Source organism: Artibeus jamaicensis, unplaced genomic scaffold (genome assembly GCF_021234435.1).
Source record: "Artibeus jamaicensis isolate MK-2021 breed Jamaican fruit bat unplaced genomic scaffold, CSHL_Jam_final contig_332, whole genome shotgun sequence".
Classification (NCBI taxonomy): Eukaryota; Metazoa; Chordata; class Mammalia; order Chiroptera; family Phyllostomidae; genus Artibeus; species Artibeus jamaicensis.
In genome coordinates this window covers 12,898,666-12,924,239 of record NW_026521788.1, presented here as the reverse complement: position 1 = coordinate 12,924,239, position 25,574 = coordinate 12,898,666, and the positions used below count along the sequence as shown (strand labels likewise).

The 25,574-nt window shown below is 33.6% G+C and overlaps 2 protein-coding genes, 1 non-coding gene and 1 pseudogene across 12 annotated transcripts in view; 1 reads left to right on the top strand and 3 right to left on the bottom strand.

The window, feature by feature from the left end:
• FAM13C (family with sequence similarity 13 member C) overlaps positions 1–3,513 on the top strand; it is a 126,011-nt gene extending 122,498 nt beyond the window's left edge. For 7 of the 8 annotated variants that reach the window (XM_053663996.1, XM_037139927.2, XM_037139926.2 and 4 more), the window contains one exon: positions 1,990–3,513. In XM_053663996.1, the coding sequence (XP_053519971.1) occupies positions 1,990–2,113 (124 nt within the window). In that variant the 3' untranslated portion in view covers positions 2,114–3,513. The remainder of the gene's footprint in view (positions 1–1,989) is intronic. The other variant, XM_053663993.1, reaches the window with a different exon arrangement.
• PHYHIPL (phytanoyl-CoA 2-hydroxylase interacting protein like) overlaps positions 3,503–25,574 on the bottom strand; it is a 41,457-nt gene continuing 19,385 nt past the window's right edge. For 2 of the 3 annotated variants that reach the window (XM_037139932.2, XM_053663997.1), the window contains exons 2-5: positions 12,336–12,532; positions 10,432–10,606; positions 6,666–6,783; positions 3,503–4,639 (exon numbers count right to left, since the gene is read on the bottom strand). In XM_037139932.2, coding sequence (XP_036995827.1) covers positions 4,105–4,639; positions 6,666–6,783; positions 10,432–10,606; positions 12,336–12,532 — 1,025 coding nt within the window. In that variant the 3' untranslated portion in view covers positions 3,503–4,104. Of the gene's footprint in view, positions 4,640–6,665; positions 6,784–10,431; positions 10,607–12,335; positions 12,533–15,223; positions 15,297–25,574 lie in introns of those variants that run through there. The other variant, XM_037139933.2, reaches the window with a different exon arrangement.
• On the bottom strand, positions 5,888–5,994 carry LOC119045298 (U6 spliceosomal RNA). Its single transcript, XR_005081765.2, has one exon. It is a non-coding gene; the product is annotated as a U6 spliceosomal RNA (small nuclear RNA).
• Positions 15,096–15,688, bottom strand: LOC119049337 (securin-like; annotated as a pseudogene).

Genomic DNA, 25,574 nt, shown 5'->3' with positions numbered 1-25,574 from the left:
TTACCTAATCTAGTATGTTATGTGGCTATTAAACTTGGAATATAAAACATAATTTCTTGGGGGGGGGTTATTTCTATTTCCATTGTTTCCTTTATAAGATTTCCGTACAACTTTTACATTTACATTTTTACCTATTTGAACCTGGAAATCTATTTTAAAGAGTTTGAGAACTTCTCAGTGTATTAGTAGTCCTGCCTAATAGATGCGCAGTAGTATTTGGCATTACTTCTGACATACAGAAAAGTTAGTTATGTTCTACATACAGCATTCCACCACACCTGTGAGTCCTGAACCAACTTCAGACAAGTCTATGTTTGACTGAGGTTGTTTGCCCTCTTGTGGTAATATCCTTAAACTAAATGCAAAAGTGATGGATGATACAATATAAATGAAATCATTCAGTTGAATGGATACAAAATATGGATCTTCATCTTGTTTTCATAAGACATTTTATTGGGAAGGCCTAATTATCCATAAAGTAAGTAATCATGCAAATGGATTACTAGAAATTTTAAGGTACTATAAATGTATTTAATATTTACCATGCAAGAGGCATAATCATATAGATTTGATATTATTAACAATTATGACTTGGGAACTATGCTAATAAACAGTTTATGTTTTCTATAATGGCAAAACTGCTTCAGGAAATACTAGCAAAGCTTTTCATTCTGGCCAATACATTCTTGTTTATTAGCCAAAATGGAGAATGCAGGACCAGGAAAAAGTTACGTAAGATTATTCAATTCATGTTTTTCTATAAATTAGATAATTTCTTTAGTTAGAATATTTACACAAATTAAGGTGTTTAGACACCATATATGGTAAGTTTGGCCCATAATACAGAATGGAGGCAAAGGAATTGTTATATAATTCAGACATTTAAGAGAAACCCTGTCTCTAGATTTTGAGTACTGAGTTCTGCACTAGACATTGCAGGGCATCGTACAGTGGTGCAACACAAGTAGATAACTACATTTTTAGGGATTAGTGTTTTTATTTGTAAGAGATATAAATGTCTTTATTCATACTGGGAAAATAGAAGGGCGTATAGATAAAACATTAAATGTTTGCTATTTACCCATTATCAGCCATTCTAATATTGAAGAGTATTTGTTTTTATATTTAGTAGCAATTGCAGTGCTTCATCTATATTTTCTACCCCTTTTATTTCAAAGTCATGGGTGGAAATATCTTAAAAGCAATTAGACATCTTATCAATCAAGGAGATAAGAGTCTTCCGAGATCCTGAAGCAATTATTGCTCTTTAGGGAACAAGTCCTGGCAACATATTTTTGTGGGAAGGCAAATGCTTTTGACAAGAGATGTTACCCATTGTTATTCAAGGTAAATGGCAAGAACAAGTAGTAGTTAGAATGCATATGTATAAAAATCTATGCATTACCATATGTCATCTTAGAACCAGGAGCCAAGAGAGCCACTGAAATTAGACTCATAAATTACTTAAAGAACTTCTCAGTGATCCTATACACAATTATAAGAAAACTTGGAAATATGTTTGTAAGGCAGCCATTGAGCTTTTTTCCTTCTATTATTGTAAGCTTGTTAGCATGATTTACACAGTATTTTACTTGGTATTTTTTAACAACTATCACTATAAAGGTGGAATATTCTGTACAGGCATGGACCTGTGGCATGGATAATGGGACAAAGACTAGACAAGGAATGCCTTGAAGGTTCTGGTGTTTGTTTTTTTCCTCGGACCTTTTCACTTGCCCTATTGTTGTATGTCTTGCACGGGACTATATATTGGCAAAATACCTATGGCATTCAAGTTCTCAAAAAGTACTGTTATACAGAAATGTAATAACACATGGAAGAAGGAGTGAATGAAGGTGAAAGGGAAGGTAAAAAAGACATGATGCAGAAATCAAGTGGGAAGTGCTACCCCATAGCTTCTTCAAGAATTATGAAAGGATTTTTAATTATTTGATTCAGTGTGAACAGATGGTATTTTCTGTTTTGCAGAAGTCCACAAAAGGAAGATAGGATACCCATGGCAGATGAGTACTATGAATACAAGCACATAAAAGCCAAATTGAGACTACTAGAGGTCCTAATCAGCAAGCAAGATGTGGCCAAAACAATTTGAAGTTCAAGAAATGTTTGTGATAACTTTCATCCAAGATAAAGTTTATTTTCCTCTGCTATTCTTGCTGAGTAAGTAGTTTTGACATACCGAAAACTGAAGCACTTTAGTGGTAGTATTAGCTGTTTTTAAGAAGGGATGGCAAGTGTAATTATAAATGATGAAGAGATTTACATGGGGGGAAATACAATATGTAATAATATAATTAGAAAAATAAAATTCAATGTACTCTATGCCAAGGAGAAAACTCACAGTCAGTATATTTCAGAAAACACCTAATATTTTATCAATTCTAAATAACACATGGCATCCACTTGTTCAATGGGCCACTGGTTAGAGAAAGTCTGGTGTCCAAAGATTGCTTATGCTGATTTATGGAAAAAAGCAAGATTTTTAAAAATCAATGAGAGGAGAAAAAGAAACTCTGCTTTTTTAGGTAGGAAGGAATACAGATAGTAAGAATGTAACTTATTTGAAACTTCTAATAGATTTTTAAGTGTTAAAAAAATCTACTACCTTGTCCCCTATGTCTGCTAGGTGTTCAGTACCCTAAAATATACTGAAATGTGTCACTGCTAATTTTTTATTTCTATATAAAAATAGCACATTATTTTATGTTAATTGAAATTTTACATTTCTGATTACCAAAGTTCATTCTGATAGCATGTACTTTGTGAATTATCTTTGTCTATGATTGACAGATGTTTATATTAAAATAAAATATTGTACTGAAATTTGAAAATAGGTATTTTGGATAGATAAGTGTCTGCAGTATATATCTAATGTGATCATAGTTATGATTGCTAATCTTTTTGTTTACTATAACTAAGATTATATAACTATTTTTCCATTGGGAATATGCATTTTTCTTAATGTTCCAAGGTCTATACTTTGTAAAGTTAAAGAGATTTCTCATGAGCTATAGTATAGTTATTCTTCATTCTGTATAAAATGAAAGATTTGAGAATTGTTTGCTATGACACCTTGGAAAAAAGCCAGAATATTTTATTTGCTTCATCAACTTTAGTGTATGTTGTTTTGTGTTATTTTGTACTAAAACACGTTTATTATTTTTGCTTTTGTAAAAATAAGGTCGACATTTTCTCTCTTGTACCAGCCATGTTTGTAGTTCTATTTTCTGTAATATTTAAGCATGATGTTGAGCAAATTCACATTTTCATATAGTCCGGATGGGAGGAATATTGACTATTTCAGAGGCTTATTGTTTTCGCTGTATTTACCTGATATTTTGTAACTTTTAAGAATCAGAATAATGTTCTTCATAAATTTGTTTAATTGAAGTCACCTACTTGTAACAGGACAGACACACAACTATTTGAGGTTTACAAACTACATCTTTGATAAGGGAAATGATTTCGTGACATGTACACAATTCTATTAAAATGTAACTATATATTCTATGATTGTAAATATTTTATACAATACAAATAAAATATTTTTCTATTATATTTATTATGTTGAAACACAGTAGTTGTTTCCTGTTAGCTAATATAAATAACATAAATAACACTGTCAAACAACAAGTTGGAAGTGCTGACAATTCTAGGCTTCAAGATTTAACTCATGCTGCAATTATACCCTTCATGCGGTTTGGAATTATTCCAATATTTGTTCAGTAGATTAAAATGAATGCGTATTTAAACACCACTTATAAGCTGTTATTTTGTATTTTGCTAAAGCAGTTTATGTAATTGTTTTTGTTATGTTTGGCATAAAGAAAAAATAAAAACATTGCAGCATCTAGGCAATAAAGTGTCAGGAGAACAGGATATTTCATAGAAAGGAGAGGGAAGGGTAGGGAATAGGAAACACTAAAACGACTCTGAATGAAATTTGTAAAGTGGCAGTTTGCTTTTGGTGCCAGCGACATGAGCATGCTTCAGTGGAAAACATCTGGTGATGAAAATGGACAACAGATGATCAATGCTCCTAAAGGAAGGAAAGGGGCTGAATAAAAGTAAGAAAAGGGGGCATTAACGTCCAACACTGATATTACAGGTTTTGCAGCTGGGATCTTTCTTTGCATTTGCTGTAGACAAACTCATGAGCTGATGACCAGTGATTTCTGCCACGGTGCCCAGAGAAAGATCCACAGGGTCAGTGTAAATGACTTCTAAAATGACATCCTGGGCATGGTGGTAAACCAGCACCCCATCTTCTTCTGTGCAGGTCAAAAATTTATTATCCTTGGAATTTAGCTGAGGAAGGCGCTGCTTACAAAATTCATCTCCTGGTGATCCCACAGGGGCAATAACAAGAATCACATAATGATAAGCAGTGTACATACAGTAGAAATCCCCAAAGTATAAGTTAGTATTGGGGTTAAAAAGTTTCTCTGCTGCAATCTCAAACCTGTATCTTCCATAAGGTGAATCCTGGGGTGGCTTCCCAGTATTGAATTCAGTGCTGCAGCTGAAGAAGATGCCTTCTAATTTTCCACTAATAGGAGAGCCATGGCTACCACTGTTATCCTTGACAGAAGGCTGCATAGCATTACCATGATGTTCTCTGCAAGAGAAAAGAAATGGCAATACTCAATACAATAGTGATAAAGCTACCGATTTACAGATTTGAATGGTGATGGGCCTAAAAGTCAACTGTCTACTATTAAAAGCCTAAATGCTCATCCTATATTACATCAAGAAGAAGATATCTTTGATATTACCTATAGGTGGCTAAGTTCTAGTTTTGACCCTAAGGAAAGGATGTTCTGTTGCAAACCTTGGAGTTCTTTAAAATAATAAATTTCTTGGTCAGAAAAAAAACCTAATTGACATGAATTTTAAAACTACCGTGGACAATCTAACAAAAATAAATGTATTAGTAAATACATCTTTCCCACTAGTATGTTTGAATAACTATACATACAATACATATGATAATTGTTTGCATTTTCCACACTCTCTCTTGGAAGACTTTTGGGAAACAGATGAAGCCAATTGTATATCTAAGGACCTGAAAACAGGCCAGTTCCCACCCAAAGAACAAAGAAAATCAGGGAAATACTGACCTCCAGTGGCCACCTACAATAGACACTGGCAATATTCCAGGAATCTAAACCAAAGATGTATTTATTGTACTGCTGTATTTCTTATTTAAAAAATAGCAACAGTGGATATTTTTTGTTTTCAAATTTTATGCTTAAATATAAAAAATACTTTTCTTGGTGAGTATATATGATAATTTCCATTCGACAGCTGACAGGTACAAAAATTTCTGTTTTATCTCTCATTTGTACTCTCTAAGTGAATGGTATCCACCATGACTTATATAGACTAAAGGGTAGAAAATTTACCAGCTAAAAGAGTTATGAACTAAATTCTATATTCATAGAATATTAAAAAAGGCAGGAAATTTTTTGCCATCAAAATATATAAAAACATGATACTGTAAAATACTTCCTTTGAACAGCAAAGATGCCTAAGTTAATTTCTCTCTTTACAAAACAATTTTTTTTGCATTTCCACAGCTTGGAGCTGATTTAAATCTGGAACCGTGATCTTGATTTAAGAAAAACTAGGGTGGTATGAAACAAACAACAAAAGTTCCTAATTTTTTTTTCAAATACAATCCTGTCAATTTCAGAATTAAAGTGAAAACAAGGCTTTAAAAAATAATAGGGATTACTATAATTTGTAATTACAAGTTAAAAGTTTTAAAACCCATATAGGATTTACTATTTTAAAATACTTAATTTCACTTTAAAAATCACATCTACCTTTTTACTTCCTGAAATTTTTTCTTTCTTTTTTTTTTTTAAATATGGAATGCTTCATGAATTTGCGTGTCATCCTTGCACAGGGGCCATGCTAATCTTCTCTGTATCGTTCCAATTTTAGTATATGTGCTGCCGAAGTGAGCACCTGAAATTTTTTCTTACAAATATGAAAGAGTTGTAAGTATTGAAACTACCTGTTGGTTAAAATCCTTTTGAATTCTTGGAAACCACTCTCAGAGGTAAACATGGGCTATCTCAAAAATAATAGCCAAACACTAGAATTCAAAAGTAAACAAAGAAGACTGTCCTCACGAATAATTAATTCAAGATAACAGTTGAGAGATTTCCAGTTAGGCATAAATCTGAAAATCCTACATGATTTACCATAATATTTCAGGAAATAATTACTCTTTTATTCTCTTATTTTTAATGTTTTAAAGAGACCCAGAAGAGAAGGAGAAAATTCAGTAGTAGATATGAAAGAGAGGCAGTGAGTTATTGAGGATTAGAGGAGTGTGTACATGAAATGCTCATCAATCTAAAATCCTGGGGGGTTAAAATCTTTCACTCAAATAGACAGGAATTGGTATTACAAATGATTATGGAAAGGAATCTAAATGAAGTGGGAAAAATCCCATGATCTGACTTTTTTCTTACTTAATTATTCTGGGAAATAAAACCAGAATATAATCAACTATTTTGAAAAGGAGACTAAAATTGCTAGTTCCTAGAGCTAGACTCAAGGAAAACTTAAGCCTAGAATTTGGAATGTCATTTAGTAAAGAGAATAAGTATATATGTGCTTTTGATCCTTACCGAATATAGTCAAAATATTCTTTGTGCTGGTTACGATAAAAAACAGAAAATTTTAACATCCGTCCTGCAATCACTTCTGCCTTCTCCAACAGTTGTGTTAGATGAACTTTTGAATAGTCTGGAAATTACAAAAATGTCTGCTATTAAAAATACATTACCAAAAGTACCGACTGCCTACTTAATAAATTGAAGATTATTAAAATTCACTTTTAGAAATTCATCTTAATAAATAGGAAATTGCACTTAACAATACAAACATTCATTGTCTTTGTGTGACATATTTTTGTTTCTACAAGAATATTTTTGTTATGGCTTATGGTGGTTTTTTAGAATACTCTTTCATTTTTTAATGCTTTGAAATGAAAGATCCTGAAACAAAAACATTAATAAGGAATATAGACTGCATGATTCAAGTGATGTCAATCAGCACCATACAAACTTTTCTTCAATTAGCTGATAAATTGAATAAGAAAAGCTTATAACCTGAAAACAACAGCAAATAGAACTTAAAGGAGTAGAAATAATGATGTTCATTTAATTTACCCTCTCAATCTTTAAGGCTGGCAGGACAGATTAAACATGGCCTTTTTAATAATGCAGAAACTGTGGCTTGTCATAGTTTAATGATTTGCCCCATATTTATATAATTAGTATTTTAGAGATCAGGTCTCTGGCTTTTATGTGTACAAAACTCTTCGAAAGTGTAAAGCATCTCTCAAAGTAACCTTTTCACCAACTTTGAAATTGAGAATGATTGTCAAACTCCAATACCAGAATGTGAGCAGAAAGTTTCATCTACAAAGATTATAAGCCTTTCCAAATAAAAGCAACCTAATTGAATTGCTCATATTTTGTTTACTTACCACTTCATTGGCTCAACAAACATTTATTTAGATTAAAACATATGATATATAAGGTACCATGCAAAATTGGTTGATCAAGTTAAAAAATAAAGACTCGGAGTCTAAAGAAAGGGCCACATATATGGACAACAATCACTTATGAAGTAAGCACAGGGTTTTACCTGTCACAGAGGAGGCTAAAAGTAGATTAGCCTGTGACATTCTGTTTTATATCCAATACCTTGCACAGTACATAGCACACACTATGTGCTCAATAAATTTTGAGTTAATGAGATGTCCAGATCAAAATATAATTTATACAAAACAGCTTTCTTAAAATTTAGGAATGGGGGTTATTGATAAACCTGAGGTAAAACAGTCTGAGTTATTTTAATAAACTGAGACAAACTTTAAACACTTTAAGTTCCTCATACATTTTACTCATGGAAATAAAGATGCAAAATAAATTATTAAAAATATTGTGGCACATTTAAAAGATGGATGTTCCTTATTATTTACCCCATAACTTCCTTAGAAGAATTATGGGGTGGATGTAATTAAATAAAAGAACAGGGAGATCATTGTAAATAAAAGAAGATATAAGGTTTTCCTTCATATACATAGAAATAAAAGATATATAGTTAAATAGATTATAGAAGAGAGTAAATGTGTGTGTATCGATTGACAGATGATATCCATACACATAATTTCAGTAGAAATGCCAAAGGTTTTCTTTAAGATAAAGAAGAAATATTTCACACCTTTCTGTAATGTCGCATGGTAAATTATAGCTCTTTTTAATGTACAACTACTATGATACAGTTTAGTTTCATTAGTCGTATGGAAAATAGTGTGAATTCAAACAATGTCAAAGAAAATGTGTACATATCTTACTGTGTCTTACTCAATCTCCCTGGGAAGACACAATGAAAGTAGGTGGAAAGAAATGCAGTAAGAGAAATAAACACAAGGATTCCAAAGAGTAATTTTAATTCAGGTACAGAGTTGATGTGGTATAATAATTCTAACAAATATAGGTATATCACACATCAAATATAGGTATAAATTATGTTGAAAATTTTTTACTTGCTATTGATACACTATAGAAATCTTTAGCTATTTCCTTATTGATTACTGGTCTATGATCAATACCATATTTCATCTGTTGCAAAATGTATTTTTAAAAACATTTTAGCATCTCTGACATGAGTCTGACAATAAATGTGATACATAAAACGGTGAATCTTAAAATCAATGACATCTTAGATAAGAGAAAATAAGGTAATAGAGATATTTTCTTTAGTCTCAAACATTGAAATCCTTAGCAAACAAAGATGTTGCAATCCTCAGTGATTTTCTCATAGAATAAACAAAAAGGTTAATGATAAAATCAAAATAATAGAATTAAATTTCAACGATTCAGCATATCTATAGAAGTTTTATACTCAGTTTTAGGTTAAGAAACAACAAAACATGCTGAGATAAAGCAGTACCTAAGCAAATTCTGTGTAAAATAATGCAAGCATTAGGTTGTGGGGAGAAAAATAGCTGATTTATCTGAAAGATACCTCAGCCAAGAGAAGTTGCTAAGCAACCTGCAGTAAGTGAGGCTAATTGTTTTTAAGACTTTTTCTACAAGCTCCTTTATGTAAAACACTCAGCCTCTCTCTACAATTTATTAAGGAAACAATCACTTAGATAAAGAGGAAACAAAGCAACATTCTAAGAAACAGGGAAAATGACAGATGTATTCAGGTAGAGATATCTTTGTATCCCTTCAATGCCTACTTAAGTACTCAATAAATATGTTTCTTGACTGAATGAATAAATAAATAGATAAATGAAGAGATGAATGCTAACATTTCAAATATAAAAGAATACTAAGGTACAGTTTAAGATAAGAGGGGATGGGCTCTCCACATCAGATATCCCAATACCAAATAGCTGTGAGGTTATTTTCTTTTTTTAATATATTTTTTATTTTATTGATTATGCCATTACATTTGTTCTATTCCCCCCCTTCATTCCCCTCCACCCTGCACACCCATCCCCCACCATTCCCCCCCTTTAGTTCATGAACACGTGTCTCAAGTTATTTAGATTCTTTATTTCCCATACGATTCTTACCCTCCCCCCTATTTTCTATCTACTGTCTATGCTACTTATTTTCTATACCTTCTCCCCCCTTCTCCTTCTCCCACTCCCCTGTTGCTAACCCTCCACGTGATCTTCATTTCTATTGTTCACTCCTGATCTAGCTGTCCTCTTAATTTGCTTTTGTTTTAGGTGTGGCTGTTAATAACTGTGAGTTTGCTGTCCTTTCACTGTTCATCTTTTTTATCTTCTTAGGTAAGTCCCTGTAATATTTCATATAATAAGGGCTTGTAGTAATGGAAAGGAAGCTATGAGGTTATTTTCTAACGAAGTAAAGGTACACAAGCACACACACACTACAAGACACTAAGTTAGAGGTAGGTTTTCAGCACTCAAGTGAAGAAAATCCAGTAACATTTCTGGTGAGGTACAGTCATGGGGATCTGCCTCTTTTATCCTAAATTAGAGAAGGCTGTTTCTGTCAATAAAAGAGAAAAAAGAAAAAAAAGAGAAAAAATAGCTTTCTCAAAATATGCTGAGTATGTTTTCGAATTGCATCAATTTTCATTTTCAAAGCTTTCACTTTGAAAAATCAAACTATGCATGCAACAAAGAACTAATCTAATACCATTATCCAGCTTTTACTGAGAACCTCAGCTCCTTCCAATCAATTCAACACAGTATGTTCTGTTACACAATGTTACTGGCAATACACCAATGACTATGTGATACATATCACCTTTTAATTACCAAAAAAAATCTTTCTGTAATCAGCTTTCCAGAAATTATTACATAATATTTTTTCTTTTATTTGTATCTATTTCTCTTACCTGCTGTGCAGAATTCTATAATTTCACTCCATTCAGACACAACATAATCACCATCAACTTGTTTTGAGGCAGTCTGCACTGCTACTGTATACTCAGTTCTTGGGCTCAGAAACCAGTGCCCACGGACAGTCATTGGCAAGGGAACAGCTTTTGCCACTAATTTTGTCGGAACATCCTAAGAAAGGAAGGGAGGAAGGAAGGAGGGAGAGAGGGAGAGAAAAAAGAAAAAAGGACGTAAATTAATTTAGCAGTATAACAAAGTAGTTGTAAACATTGTAGAGGAACTTTTAATAAGTTCCTTTTAAAAGAGGAACTTTTAATAAGTTCCTTTTAAAAGAGGAACTTATTAAAAGTTTCTCTACAACTAATGAGAGAATTTTTCTGCTTAGATATTTAAACATTATTATATTCAAATTTTATTCTACAGGTGTGAAAACTAAGGCCCAACTTGATCGAGAGACTGCCCAAGGTCATGTAGCACAAATGTACTTAGATTTTAGTTTTCTTGATTTCCAGTATAATGCTCTTATCTGTACATTCCTTATATATCTTCCTTAAAACCTGATGTTAATACTAAATAATAAAATAAAACAGAAACACAAGAGGGAATAAAATTCAACAGATTTAGTATTTTAAATATTTGCTTAATTTATACTACCCAATAATTTAATGAGTAGTCCATTACTAAATATTTTATATTAAAGGGAGAGAACATTTTTTTAAAAGATTTTTAAACTTATTTATTTTTAGAGAGAGGGGCAAGGGGGGAGAAGGAGAGAGAAACATCAGTGTGGGAAAGAAATACTGACAAGTTGCCTCTCCTACACACTCTGACCAGGAAGTGAACCTGCAACGCAGGCATGTGCCCTGACCAGGAATTGAACCGGAGACCTTCCCTTTCCTCACCTATAATTGGTATGTATAAATGTGCATACAGAAAAATAAAAAATTTCCAGATAAGATAAGTCAGTACTTTGAAAATACTTGTCAAGTTAACCTTAGTATCAATATAAAAAAAAGACCATGTCATCAGTGGGAGGACTGAAATATAAGAGACTACTTAAACCAGGTTAACTATTATCCTTTTATAGCTACTTCTGAAGGGAGATGTGTAATAGAAAAGGTATGTGTTAAGTATATAGTATGAAAATAAATATCAGAGAAATGTTACATCTCTAAAATAGCAAAAGGTTAATTTTCATTTTCAAACCATAAAATAATAGGTTACATTAAGCATCCTTAGTCCTAAAGTTTTTCATCAAATACCCTATGTTTATAAGGTCTATCACATCCTTCTTTTGACAGTTATAGGGAAAAGTAAGTGCTTCAATGGAAATCTATGCATCACCTATATCACACTCTTCTGCTTATCTTCTTCAGACTCTGTAGGAGCTATTTTACAACTCTGTAATTTGTAGATAGCTGATAACAATTCAGTTATCCTTGTCTAATTACATGCAAATGAATTTTGTTCAGTGGGAGGGACAATCTTCCATTCTATTCCTGCCCTTGCTCCCTCCCCCAACCCCACAGTTTTGCCTCCACTCACACATTTATTTCAATATCCTGATCTATAACTGTGTTTTGGGGGGGTTATTCTTTGAACTGGTTGTAATAATACCTCATCAGTTACCTCATTAATGAGTGAAATAAAATCTTCAACATATGTTCATTTTTTATGTTTGTATGAGAGTAATAATTTCACTTTTTTTAAGCAACATACTTAGTCTTTCTTACAAAGTTTCCTAGAGGGATAGAGTTTTTTAAGTGACATAATGTTTATTCTTCTCGATGTCAAATAAATCATATAAGTAATTAATAGAACATTATTCCTTCTTTCAAAATATCCTCATACTTAAAAACTTAGAAAGTTTTTAAGATGTAAATATGTGTTAGGATTTTACCTTGTGTTTAAATTTATTGGAGTTCTTGTTCTCTTTCTTGTTGAGGTCAATAAAATAGTGTGTAATACGGTCCTTTGATTTTGAATCCATTTCCCATGAAATCTTGAATGAATCACATGTAATGTTGCTTATTTTGATGTTACGTGGTACAGGAAGTTCCTCCATTTCAGCTATGCCACTGTCTTGTGATTTGTTCCCTGCAAGAAAACAATACACAAATAGTTTCCAACTAATAGACTTTTCCAGTTTGCAAGCTGTGTACATATTTCTGAACTCAACTAATTACTAACTCTGAGATTTCTCTTTGTTAATGAAGTAATTTGAGTGGTAACGATAGTAGAGGTCATATTACCAACAAAAAGCAGAACTAAATTAGTCTTTACCAATTCTACATTTTCAATTAACTTTTCTAATTTCTGTTTCTCCACAGAATAAAAAACAAAAACACTGATGATCAATCTTTCTAATCCATAAAAGTTTAGCCTTACATGTTAGGTTTCATCTGAAAGGCCCCAATAGACTGACTATTTTTCCTACATGACTAATAATCAATTCTGCTCTAAAATAAATATTGGGCATTTTAAGCTAGATGACATCATAAATATTGATGATAAAAAGCCCAGTAAAATAAAAAAATGTTCTTAGGAAAAATCTATGCGGTATCAGTGACAATCTATGAAAATTGCTTCCTTTTTTCATTTTGGAAATTTATATATAGAAACAACATGCAATGATTATACTACATATACAGACAATATTAAAGACCATTCTCTTTCAAGTTATATATCAAGGATTACTCTAGGACTCTTCTACTGGTCGTATCTTGATAAATCTATCTATCTGTTTATTAAGATTTTATTCATTTATCTTTAGAGGGTAAGAGAAGGAGAGAGGGAGAGAAATATCAGTGTATGGTTGCCTGATATGGTTGCCTCTCATGCGTGCCCTGCTGGGAACTAGCCTGCAACCCAGGCATGTGCCCTGACTGAAAATCGAACCGCGGTTGTTTGCTTCACAGGCCCACGTTCAATCCACTGAGCTACACCAGCCAGGGCTGTATCTTGATAAATTTAATTTTCAGTGCTAAAACAATAAATAACACTAGAAGATAAACAGTTATTGCATTTTTTGGACTATAAGACACATTTTTTTTAAAAACCACATTTCTTGGTTCAAAAAATTTTTCCTATTTTTCTCCTCTAAAACCTAGGTGCATCTTATGGTCCAAAAAACAGACACACCTAGGTTTTAGAGGAGGAAAATAGAAAAAAAATTCGAAGCAAAAAATGTGGTAAAAAAGTACATCCTATAGTCTGAAAAATACGGTACTGCATTGATTGATATTAAAATGCTGAAGAACTGATCTGACAGATGGTTACTTTAATGACCATGTCCTACATTTCCATTAAGAGAAAATGCTATCACTTTTGTTAAGAGTAGGATGGATGACAGGGCAAGAAAAGAAAACCCAGATTTGCCAAGTTTGTTTTATATGTAGGAAGACGTCCTGGGTCAAATTTTACTCCACTTATCCTTCCTATGTTCCCTTCCCCCAAGGCAACATAAAATTCAATGCTCTGGAAGAGAAAAAAATAAAACTGGTATTCATATGATAAAAAGTGGTAGGTCATAAATCAGCTACATAACTTGTTCCTTAACAGGAATAGCAAATCTTGATCAGCAAAAATTACAAACAATGAATGTCACCTTGTGGCAGTATCTACCACATCTAGATTAGATTATGCTCTCTGCCCCCACAGTACCTTTCTAATTATTGACAATTCTGAGCATTATTAAATCTTTGACCCATGTTGTCTCATTTCAAGCTGTGTTATAGCTAGAAGAACCTAATGGCAATTGAAAACTAATTTTAAAATAACTTCTTTATCATTTTTTGAATAATACGTTTAAATACCCATATTTCTTCTATGTACTTCCCTCATGCTCCAGTTTCACCAGATTCCCTCTCCAATAAAACTCCCCCAAAACTCAATCCCTCATCTTTTTCTTTCCTCTCTACCTGACCTGATAGAATCCCTTAACTGCTTTGCCTTAGCCTTTCAAAAGTCAGGGGAAGGGAAGATACCAAGTGCAATGCTTTTAATGGCCTTGGGAAAGGGAAAGATACTAAATAAACATTAGTAATGTTTGTTCTATTTAGAAAGCTCACACTTTAATCTATTATTCCAATTGTAGTTATGTTTAAAATATAAGTAACACTAATAAAAATCTTTCTGGACTCTAATGGTAGAAATATCTATAGAATCCTTCTGGATTATGACTGTCCATATTTCACCACTTCACAACTTAATTTCACAACTAAGTAAAAAACTGTTATTTAAGATCATATAGAGAAAAGTAAAGCTATTTTGCCTTTGATCCAATTTAATGAAAAACTTCAGTATATTAACACTCTATAAAATGCTGTATTTTGCCACTTCTACTATCATTATCTTATTCAACCTTAAAATAACACAAATTGATTATGTCCTGGGATTACAGTAATTTGTTTTATACATTTGTTCTTATGATTAAAACTTGAGAAAAATTATTGAAATGTGGAAACTTGCTCAATTTATTCTCCCATTCAGAACAATGCAAAGCTCAAACTTATGATTTGTTATATCAAGAATCTTCATTTTTCAAGATCCTTATCATAGTCCCAGTTTTTATATTTAAAGATGAGTCTATCTGTTAAAGAATTGCTTTATTAATACAAACTGTTAATACATACACACAAACTATAAAGCACTAACAAACTTAAATCTCTAAGGCAGAGTAAACGGGTGGCAATTCAACATCTACAGAATGCTTGAAGGAGACTGCAATGTTGAACTCCCACGGGAGAGAGGGCATCTTCGGAGGTGAAGGAGGACTAAGGTGTAAACCTTTTCAAGTTTCCTGTCCTCATCGAGCATCAGGAGAGGCAGTACTCCATTCAAGGCGAGTTGTGTGATCTGGTGTTTTTCAGGCAAGTCTAAACTCTCAAAATCTAGAAGATTGAAAGGAAATAAGTTTTCTGTATCTGGATACATGTCACCCAAGGCAGGAACAGAGCCTTTTGCTTTAACAGTCTTCTTAGTCATCTTTTTAGCAGAGAAGGTTTTCTGTCTCAGTCTGAGAGGTCCATTAGTCTTTACTGACTTTTCTGTAGCTGACAGTTCCCAAGCCTTTCTGGAAGCTTTAGGTAAGGGTGATGGAGCATCGCACATTTTGCCAACATGTAGTAATGCAACATGAGATCTTTCATTTAAAGTTTTGAAAGGCCCGGACCACAGCTTCAGCCCGTCCTTGGAAGCCACTCGGGTACTTAGTTCACCATTTTCCTTATCCACAAAGATCACAGAGACCATTCTGGATTAAGTTAGAATCAACAGCTGAAGTCACCCATGACTCAGCCTCTCACAGTCCCAGTTCTCAACAAAGCCACCCGATTATCCTCTATGTGGCTTTCTTACTTGGTCAGAACAGGTAAATAATTTAACTTAAAATTAGTCCTAAATTACATGTAACATCCCTCCTCACACTCTGAGAATCTATATTTAACTGAGATTTAAGATAAATGACAGAAGACAATAATTTTGTCTATAAAATTGGTGAAATAACAGTGATCTGCATGACACTAATATTCAATAACCAACCAGCACTATCTTAGATGTGTATAACAGTGTACTTGCAAATGCAGCTTCCCTTTCTTAACAAAACTTCATCTTAAGGGTAATTCTAGTTACATTTTAATACTTAAATCCCAAATGATTCTAGTATCTGTTGATGTACTGTGGATACTACTAATGAAAAATAAACGACACTTTTATCTGTTCAAAATATGAAAACTTCTTTTTAGAAAACTTCAAAAGTACTTTTTTAACAGTAGTAATTATTGAAATGCATGCTGAAAACATTATCAAATCATACTAACATATTTTGTAGGTATGGCTGTTCTCTAACAAAACTTAAATTGCTTTACAACAGAATGATCAAAAAATTTTTAAAAAACAAATTTATTGAAATATCCACATACTATATAATCACTCATTTAAAGTATACGATTAATCTTTTTTTCTCAATCCCTTCATCCTCTAACTTTTCCCTGCCTCCTTAGCTGTCATCTTGCTCTCTATTTTTGAGTCTGTCCCTATTTTGCTTGTTAGTTCAGTTTGTTCATTAGATTCCACATATGATGAAATCATATGGTATTTGTCTTTCTCTGACTGGCTTATTTCACTTAGCCTAATGTTCTCTAGGTCCTTCCATATTGTCACAAAGGGTAAATTTTTCTTCTTTTTTACAAAAAAAGAGCAAAAAGGAAAAAAGACTCATGGACATGGGCAACAGTTTGATGATTGCAGGGAAGGGAAAACGTGTACAATAAAATTGCTTTTAATAGCTTCACAAAGTTGAGCATCCATATCCACAATCAATTATAGAACTTTTGTTTTTACCAAAAAGAAATTCCATACTTCAGCCATTACACCCCAACCCTTATTTATCCCCTCTCCTCAGCTGTAGGCAACCAATAACCTATTTTTTTATCTCTATAGATTTGCCTATTTGGATGTTTCATATAAATAGGTCACATATACAGTTTTTCATGACTGGCTTCTTTCATTTAGTATGTTTTCAAGTTTCACCCATGTTGTTTAAGCACTTCATTTATTCTTATTGCCAAATAATATTCCATTGTATGGATATACCACTTTTTGTTTATCTACTTATCAGCTGATGAACATTGGTTTGTTTCCATTGTTCACCTATTACAAATAATGTTATGCACATTTATGTATGAGTTTTTGTGTGGGAACGTTTTCATTCCTCTTGGGTATGTAACTAGGAATAGAATTGCTGGTTCATACGCTATGTCTTTGTTTGATTTGCTGAGGAATTTTCAGATTGCTTTCCAAAGTGGCTGCACTATTGTCCATCCCCACCAGCAGTGTATGAGGGCTCTAATTATACCACATCCTCATCCATACTTATTATTTATCTTCTTTTGTTGCCTGTACTTTTGGTGTCATAACTAAGACACCATTGCTTAATCCAAGGTCACAAATATTTACAACTAAATTTTCTTCCTAAGAGCTTTATATGTATGATTTTAGCTCTTCAATTTAGGTTCCTGATCAAATCTTAGTTAATTTTTGTATTTGGTGTGAAGTAGAGGGCCAGTCTCCTTCTTTTTCAGGTGAATATGCAGTTGTTTCAGCACCATTTATTGACAAAGATTATTCTCATTTAATTGCATTTACACCCTTATCAAAAAATCAGTAGGTCAGAAATGTAAGGTTTATTTCTACACTCTCAGTTCAGCTCCAATGATTGATTCCATTACCACCATGTCTTGATGACTGAAGTGACAATGTAGTATGTTTTGAAATTGATGAATGTGAGTCTTCCAATAATATTCATTTTCAAGATTATTTTGGCTATCTAAGTCCCTTGAATTTCTACATAAATTTTAGGATCACCTTGTCAATCTCTGCAAAGAAAGCAGGCGAAATTTTGATAGGGAATGAGTTAAACCTATAGATCAATTTGAGTGGTAAAGCCATCTTGATAATATTGGTCTTCTAATCCATGAATATAGAATATCTTGCTGTTAGTTTATTTCAACATCTTAAGTGCCCTAAAGGCAACAATGTTTAATAAGTAAATTTACATTATCAATGAAAACATTACTGCAGATTCACGCCCTTTTAAAAGTCTATAATGGAGGTTTACAAAAATATACCAAGTACAGAAAATAACATAATGAATCCTTATTTACCCATTGCCCACCTTCAACAATTATCAACATTTTGCCATTTTTGTTTCCGTTGTTTACTACCTATCTTTGAATTACTTCACCTTTTAATTTCTTGATAATACTTTTAATATGTCAGCCTTACAGAAAAGCTGTAAGTACAGTACTGAGAGCTCCCACACCCTTCACTCAGATCCTCTAACAGTTCACTCTTAGACCTTCCATTCTCCTCTTTTCTCACTCCTGCAGTCTCCCTGAGTCCTCCCTTCTCTTTCCACTTGCTCTAGGATTGGACTTGGCGCAAAATTTTGGGAAATAGTTCTCAATTTTTTTTAACTATGGGTAATTTGCAAGTTCTATATTCTCAAAGTTATATAGAAAGTTTTTTTTTCTTGTTAATTTCTACATAATTTCTGGGTTGGAAGATTCAGACTTTGGTAGCCGTCACTACCTCAGCTGTTTTGAAATCAGATACATTCAGTTAAAACAATTTTTACTCTTTGCTAAATTTAATCATTGTTGGAAAGCATTTTTTTTGTATTTTTAAATTTAGTAAAACTTCCTGAAAACCACCTGTTGGGATTCGTTAACCAAGAAACTTTCCTAAGGTCACTAAAAATCAGAATGTGATATCTCTCGTCTTGAAAGATTTTAAAATAAAATTTCTATCTTGGATGACTGTTGCTATCCTTTCATCAGGTGGTTGAACTAAGTAGCTTCTCACATGGACTATGACAAATTATTCAAATTTGTAAAGCTAGTTGAAGATGCTTATCATTTTGCTACTTAGTTATGTGTTCCTTCATATTTATTTGTCAGTCATTATGACTTTCATTGAGTACCAATTATTTACATATCAGAAGGATGCAATAGAAGGGGTGCAATGATGTATGAACTAGCTCCTGCTCTAAGGATGTAAAATGGGGAAGAATGTGAAAAATACTACAATAAAAATGATCACATATCTAACTGAAAGACCATAGTAACAGAATCAAGAAATGCTTCAGAAAACATATGACACTCTTCCTTTTTTGAGAAGTATAAGATTTTTGAAATATAATTGACATAACATTGTGTAAGTTTAAGGTATACAATGGGTCATTTTGATATATATTAATATAGCAATATGATTACCAACATAGAATTATGGTAATACCTTTTGTCCCATAATTATCATTTCTTTTAGTGGCAAGAACATTTGAGATCTGGTTTCTTAACAACTTTGAAGTATAATACAGTTTGTAATACAGTATACTATTATAATCACAATGCTGTGGAAGAAGCAGAATTTCAATACATAAAGGCAGTAGTGAAAAAGTGGAGGACATGGCATTCTAAATGAAGGCAATAGAAAAAGCATAAAAAACAATGCATCTTAGTTAATTAAATACACAGTATAGGAAGAAAATACCTGATGAAAATGCTAAAAAAGAAGACTAAAAGTGTGTCAAGGAAGTTGAGGAATTATTTCTAAGGAAAAAAACCTTCCCAATTTTAGTAAGTTCAATAGGTACAATGATTAAGATAAAATTTCATTAAAAATGTAAACTTAGTCTCAGAGTTAGTTCAATTGTGCCCTTCAAACATACCAAAAAAGTGATTTATAAGTACCATCAGCATTTCACTTCCTGAGGATACACTGTAATATAATTTACATATGGAATCACCATTGTAGAAAGGAGCTTGAAATATTGACTCCTTTTCCTTAGAAAACTGTGGTAGGTATTGGAGGACTTGTAGCCAGGTGAGGAATGAGTAGTGGCTCACTTATCTCTGACCTTCCAGTGAGCTGACAGCAGCACCGCCTTGGTTTTCTCCTGTTGCTTCTTCTATCCTAGACTCTTCCTTGTTTCACTGTCCCAGATTTAGTAAACATACCCTCAAAATTACGTGGACTCATCTTGTGAAATCTTTCCTGCACAAAGAATCCACATACTATCAGCTGGCCTGGGGCAGACCTGTTATGGGTCCAGTCCCTTTCTGGTAACAGGACTACATTAAAATAAAAAGCTTCCTCACAGCAAAGGAGATCATCAACAAAATGAAAAGGCAACCTACAAATTAGGAGAAAGTACAGTCATACCTCAGTAATCACCAGCATCAGAACCTGTCAAACCCTATACTCGGCTGCATTTTGATGAGAAAGAATTTTTTCAGCACCCAACGCTTGCTTGGGACTCATTGCACTTGCTAGAAATTGTGTGTTACCACACGATGCTGCCCCACAAGAGAAAATGCTTCATCTCCAGTCCTGTTCAGGACTCGCAGGCTGCACTTGTCACAGGTTCTGGAACAAATTAACAACGAGTACCAAGGTACAACTGTATTTGCACACCATATAGCTGATGAAGGGTGTATACTCAGAATACATGGGCAACTCATGTAACTCAACAGCAAAGAAAAAGATTCCATTAAAAATGGGCAAAGGAAACATATTTTTCCAAAGAAGACTTACAAATGGCTAAAGGGTATATTAGAAGGTGCTCAACATTACAAATCATCAGGAAATGCATGTCAAAACCACAATGAAATATCATCTTTCACTTGTTAGGATGGCTATCATAGAAAAAAAAAGATAACTATTGGTGAAGATGTGGAGAAAAGGGAATCCTTATACACTCTTAGTGGGAATGTAAATTGGTACAAACATTATGGAACACAGTATGGAGGTTCCTCAAAAAAAAAAAAAGTAACCTAATCTTCAAAGCTAATCTTAAGCCACATTCTGAAAGCCTATCCTGATGACTCCAGGGTCTCCAGATAGCTTGTCTCAGAGCCTTTTATAGCATTTCGTCAATATTTTACAGTCTACATATTCTTCTCTTCTTCCCATGTCTACATTGCATGGGCTATGGAATAATAAAAACTGGTATTTTTGCTATTTCTAGTAATTTGATCTTGGGAAATATTACTTAAATCATTTGTATTCAAGTGGTTCAACTAAAAGTGGGAAAAATTATGCTTAATACATCATGAGAAAGGAATTTACCAGGAAACTAAACTTCAAGGGCCCTTCACTTGTACTTGTTTCTCATACTTGATTTTGTACTTCATTTTGTATTGTGTTTTCCAAACAGGACACCCTAAATTGTGTAAACTTCAGACACCACAAAATTTGGATCTGTCCCTGCCTATAATAAAAAAAATACAAATATGGAGGCTCAAAATATTCAGAAAGAAATACAGCTAAATAAAAATCCTTAGCTTGGAGACTTCAGTGACTCACAGACTTGCAGTGGCAACTTTTTGAGTTTGATTTCAACAAAATGTATACTAATGTTAGAAAATTTCAGTGGTCAAATAGAAGGTAACACTTAGTGAAAAGAAAGGAAGTGTTTTATCTTAGTCCAAGTTCAGAAAGGTTTATGCTGGCACAATACTTGAATCCTTTTCTTCTGGAATGCATCCTTAAAAAAAACTGTTTCTTAAATGAAGGTAAGAATAATAATTTGATATTACATATATTTAGTAGGTAGTAACATATATTTAGTTTTTCTTACATTTTTGTTAGAAGTCATAAATACATTAAAGTTATACAAATTTTATTTTAAAATTTAATAACTTTAAGATATAATTTAGGTACCTTATTTTATTTTTGTTGTTCAAGTACAGTTGCCTCCATTTTCCCCCACCACTCTCCCCCACTGCCCCCACCCCCACCCTCAATCCTACCCCCCTTTGGCTTTGTCCATGTGTCCTTTATACACATTCCTTGATGACCCTTCCTCTTCCTTCCCCCTTTATACCCCCCTCTCCTCCCCCCTGGTTACTATCACTTTGTTCTTAATTTCAATGTCTCTGGTTATATTTTGCTTGCTTGTTTGTTTTGTTGATTATGTTCCACTTATAGGGGAGATCATATGGTATTTGTCTTTTCCCAGCTGGCTTATTTCACTTAGCACAATGCTCTCCAGTTCCATCCATGCTATTGTGAAGGGTAGGAGTTCCTTCTTTCTTTCCGCTGGGTAGTATTCCATTGTGTAAATGTACCACAGTTTTCTATTCATTCATTTACTGATGGGCACTTAAGTTGTTTCTAGCACTTGACTATTGTAAATTGTGCTGATGTGAACATTGGGGTGCCATGTCTCTATGGTCAATTAAAATTCAACAAAGGGGGCAGAAGCATAAAATGGAGTAAAAACAGCCTCTTTGACAAATGGTGTTAGGAGATCTGGATAGCTACATGCAAAAAAAAAAAAAAGAAACTCAACCACCAACTTACATCATACACAAAAATAAACTGAAGATGGATAAAAGACTTAAATATAACCCCTAAAGCAAGGGGCATAAAGGAAAGAATTAACAAATGGGACTTCATCAAAATAAAAAGATTCTTCACAGCTAAAAAAAATCAGCAAAATGAAAAGGGAACCAACCACATGGGAAACTATATTGCTGATGATATATTGCCAAACCTTGGACAAGGGTTTGATCTCCAAAACATATAAAGAATTCACATGACTCCACTCCAGGAAGACAAACAATCCAATTAAAAAATGGGCAAAGGACCTGAACAGACACTTCTCCAAGGAGGACATACAGAGAGCCCAGAGACATAGGAAAGAATGCTCAACATCACTAGCCATTAGAGACATGCAAATAAAACCACAATTCCATACCACTTCCCACTGGTCAGAATGGCCATCATAAACAAATCGACTGACAACTGCTGGCAAGGTTGTAGAGAAAGGGAACCCTCATACACTGTTGGCAGGAATGCAGAATGGTACTACCACCATGGAAACCAGTATGAGATTTTCTCAAAAAACTAAAAATGTAACTGCCTTTTGACCTGGCAGTGTGACCATTGCTGGGATTACACCCTAAAGATCCTGAAACACCAATTCAAAAGAACCTATGTAACTTATTTTAGATAGATATTTTATCCATATCTGCCCATTTATTGTTATATACAATAAGTTTATGCATTTTTTAAAATTTTTAATAATTTCATTTATTTTTAGAGAAAGGAGAAGGGAGGGAGAAAGAGAGGAAGAGAAATATTGATGTGAGAGAGATACACCAATTTGTTGCCTCTCATACTCACAACCAGGAACTGAACCTGCAACAAAAGCATATGCCCTGACTGGGAATTGAACCAATGACTTTTCCCTTTGTAGGACAATACCCAACCAACTGAGCCACACCGAGAAGGGCTGCAAAAACATTTTTAAATGCAAAATGTACTGACAACAATAACACAGATATCAGTATATACAGAAAACATTTCAAGAGCAATTTGAAATGTAAATACCACAACTGTATTTTATGGAGAAAAATGAGGAAGAAAGATGTACATTTTTCTTTGCACTAAAAATTCAAAAACTGGAATTTCAAGACATATATAACATTTATTATTGACAAGTTATTTTATTCCAGGTTTCACCTGCAAGTACACTTGTGAAAACCAGAGAAGCTATTGTATCATGTATTTTTTTAAAACTGAGGCTCTATTTGAATTCAGAGCATTGTTATAAAATTGATCATCACACTGAAATTTACTTTCCTAAATAAAAATAAACTATTTCTCCTATCACTTCAAATTCCTTTTATACTTAAGACTAAAAAGTGTCTTAAAAAGTATCCTGATTGCAAAATAAATGTATTTTGGATATAATGTATTTTTGTAAAAGGTAGGCTAGTATATATAACTTTTTATATCAAGGTTATGAAAAGGCAAAAGCAATTCTCTGTAAGTAACTATATAAAATTTGAAAATTAGGCTGGGAGGCAGGAGAAACTTCAAGCCTCACAGGAAAGTTCCTTTGAGAGACCCACAGGGTCCTAGGACATACACAAACCCACCCACCAGGAATCAGCACCAGAAGGGCCAAATTTGCTTGTGAGTAGTGGGGGAGGTGACTGAAACCTGACTGAGAGCCCAGCAAGTGGCAGTGTTCCCTCTTGGACACCTCTCCCACATACAGAGCCACAGCACTGCCACGAGGTTTGCCCTGCCATGGCAAATATGTAAGTCCCTGCCCCTTACCACAAAACAGGACTGCCATGCTGAGACAAAAAAAATATGACCCAAATGAAAGAACAGATCAAAGTTCCAAAAATAGAAATAAGTGATGAAGAGACAGCCAACCTATCGGGTGCAGAGTACAAAACACTGATAATCAGGATGCTCACAGAAATGGTTGAGTATGGTTGCAAAATGGAGGGAAAAGTGAAGGCTATGAAAAGTGAAATAAAGGAAAATATACAGGGAACAAACAGTGAAAGGAAGGAAACTGGGACTCAAATCAATGATTTGGAGCAGAAGGAAGAAATAGCAAAATAAAATAAACTCTTTTCGGATAATTAGAAGGATAATTGATTTACTATGTTCAACAACCATTGTTGAATGCAAAAGTGCAAGAAGATTCAAAAATCAGTTGAGATACTAGAGTTCATTCTTTCAAGTAGCTTATGTTACAATCCAGTACGCACAGAGACACACACGAATTTTTTAAATGCTTACTCTTATATACCCTTTCAGATAGTGATCCATATCTTTGCTTCCCTTTATAACCAAACTTCTCCGAACATCTGCCAAAAATGCTGTCTCTCCATTTTTCACCTTCTATGCATTCTATTTTTTCTTTTTAAATTTATTTATTTATAATTTTTATTTAGTTATTTTTCAAGCTTAGTTTCCTGTTTATTTCTCCCATCCCAGCCCACCCCTCCCCCATGCACCCCACCTCCCTCCCATCTCCACCCCCTTAGTTATTGTCCCTGCGTCCCCCACACCTGCTCCTCCAAATCCCCCCTTTCTTCCCCCTAAAATATCTTCATCCAAGGATATGTTTATTGATTTTAGAAAAAGGAAAGGAGAGAAAAACACTGATGTGAGAGAAAAACATTTATCTGTTGCCTTTCATACTGGAACGCTCCAATCAATTGAGACACCTGACACTCCTATGTACTCTTAAACCCAGTCAAATCTAGTTTCTACCTCTACCACTCCAGTAAAAGTCCTCTCGTCATGTCACCAATAAATGCCATGGTAACAAATCCAGTGGATACTTTACAGTCTCCCCTGACTCTATCTCTCACCATTTAACATAGTTGATCATTTGCTACTTCTTAACATATGCTCTTAGTTTTATTCTTATCTAACTACTCCATCCTATTCTCCATACCTTTGCACAATCAAAAGTCAGTATTTCTCAGGACTCTACACCAGTGCTGTCCAATAGAACTTCCTGCAATGATGGAAATGTTTTTATATGTGCTGTTTAGCATAGACCACTAGCCCCATGTGACTACTGAACATATGAAATCATGCTAATATGATTGAAGAACTAAATTTTAAGTTGTTTGTAATTTTAATTAATTTAAACTTACATAGCCATTTGACCCTAACGGCAACTGTACTGGGCAGCACACCTACAGAAAGCCCTCTTGTCCTACTTCTCCCTAAAAGTGATCAATCATCTTGCTGTTGACAATTTTCCAAATTCATACCTCAAAATCTCTAAAGCATATTTAATACCTCCAACTGTATG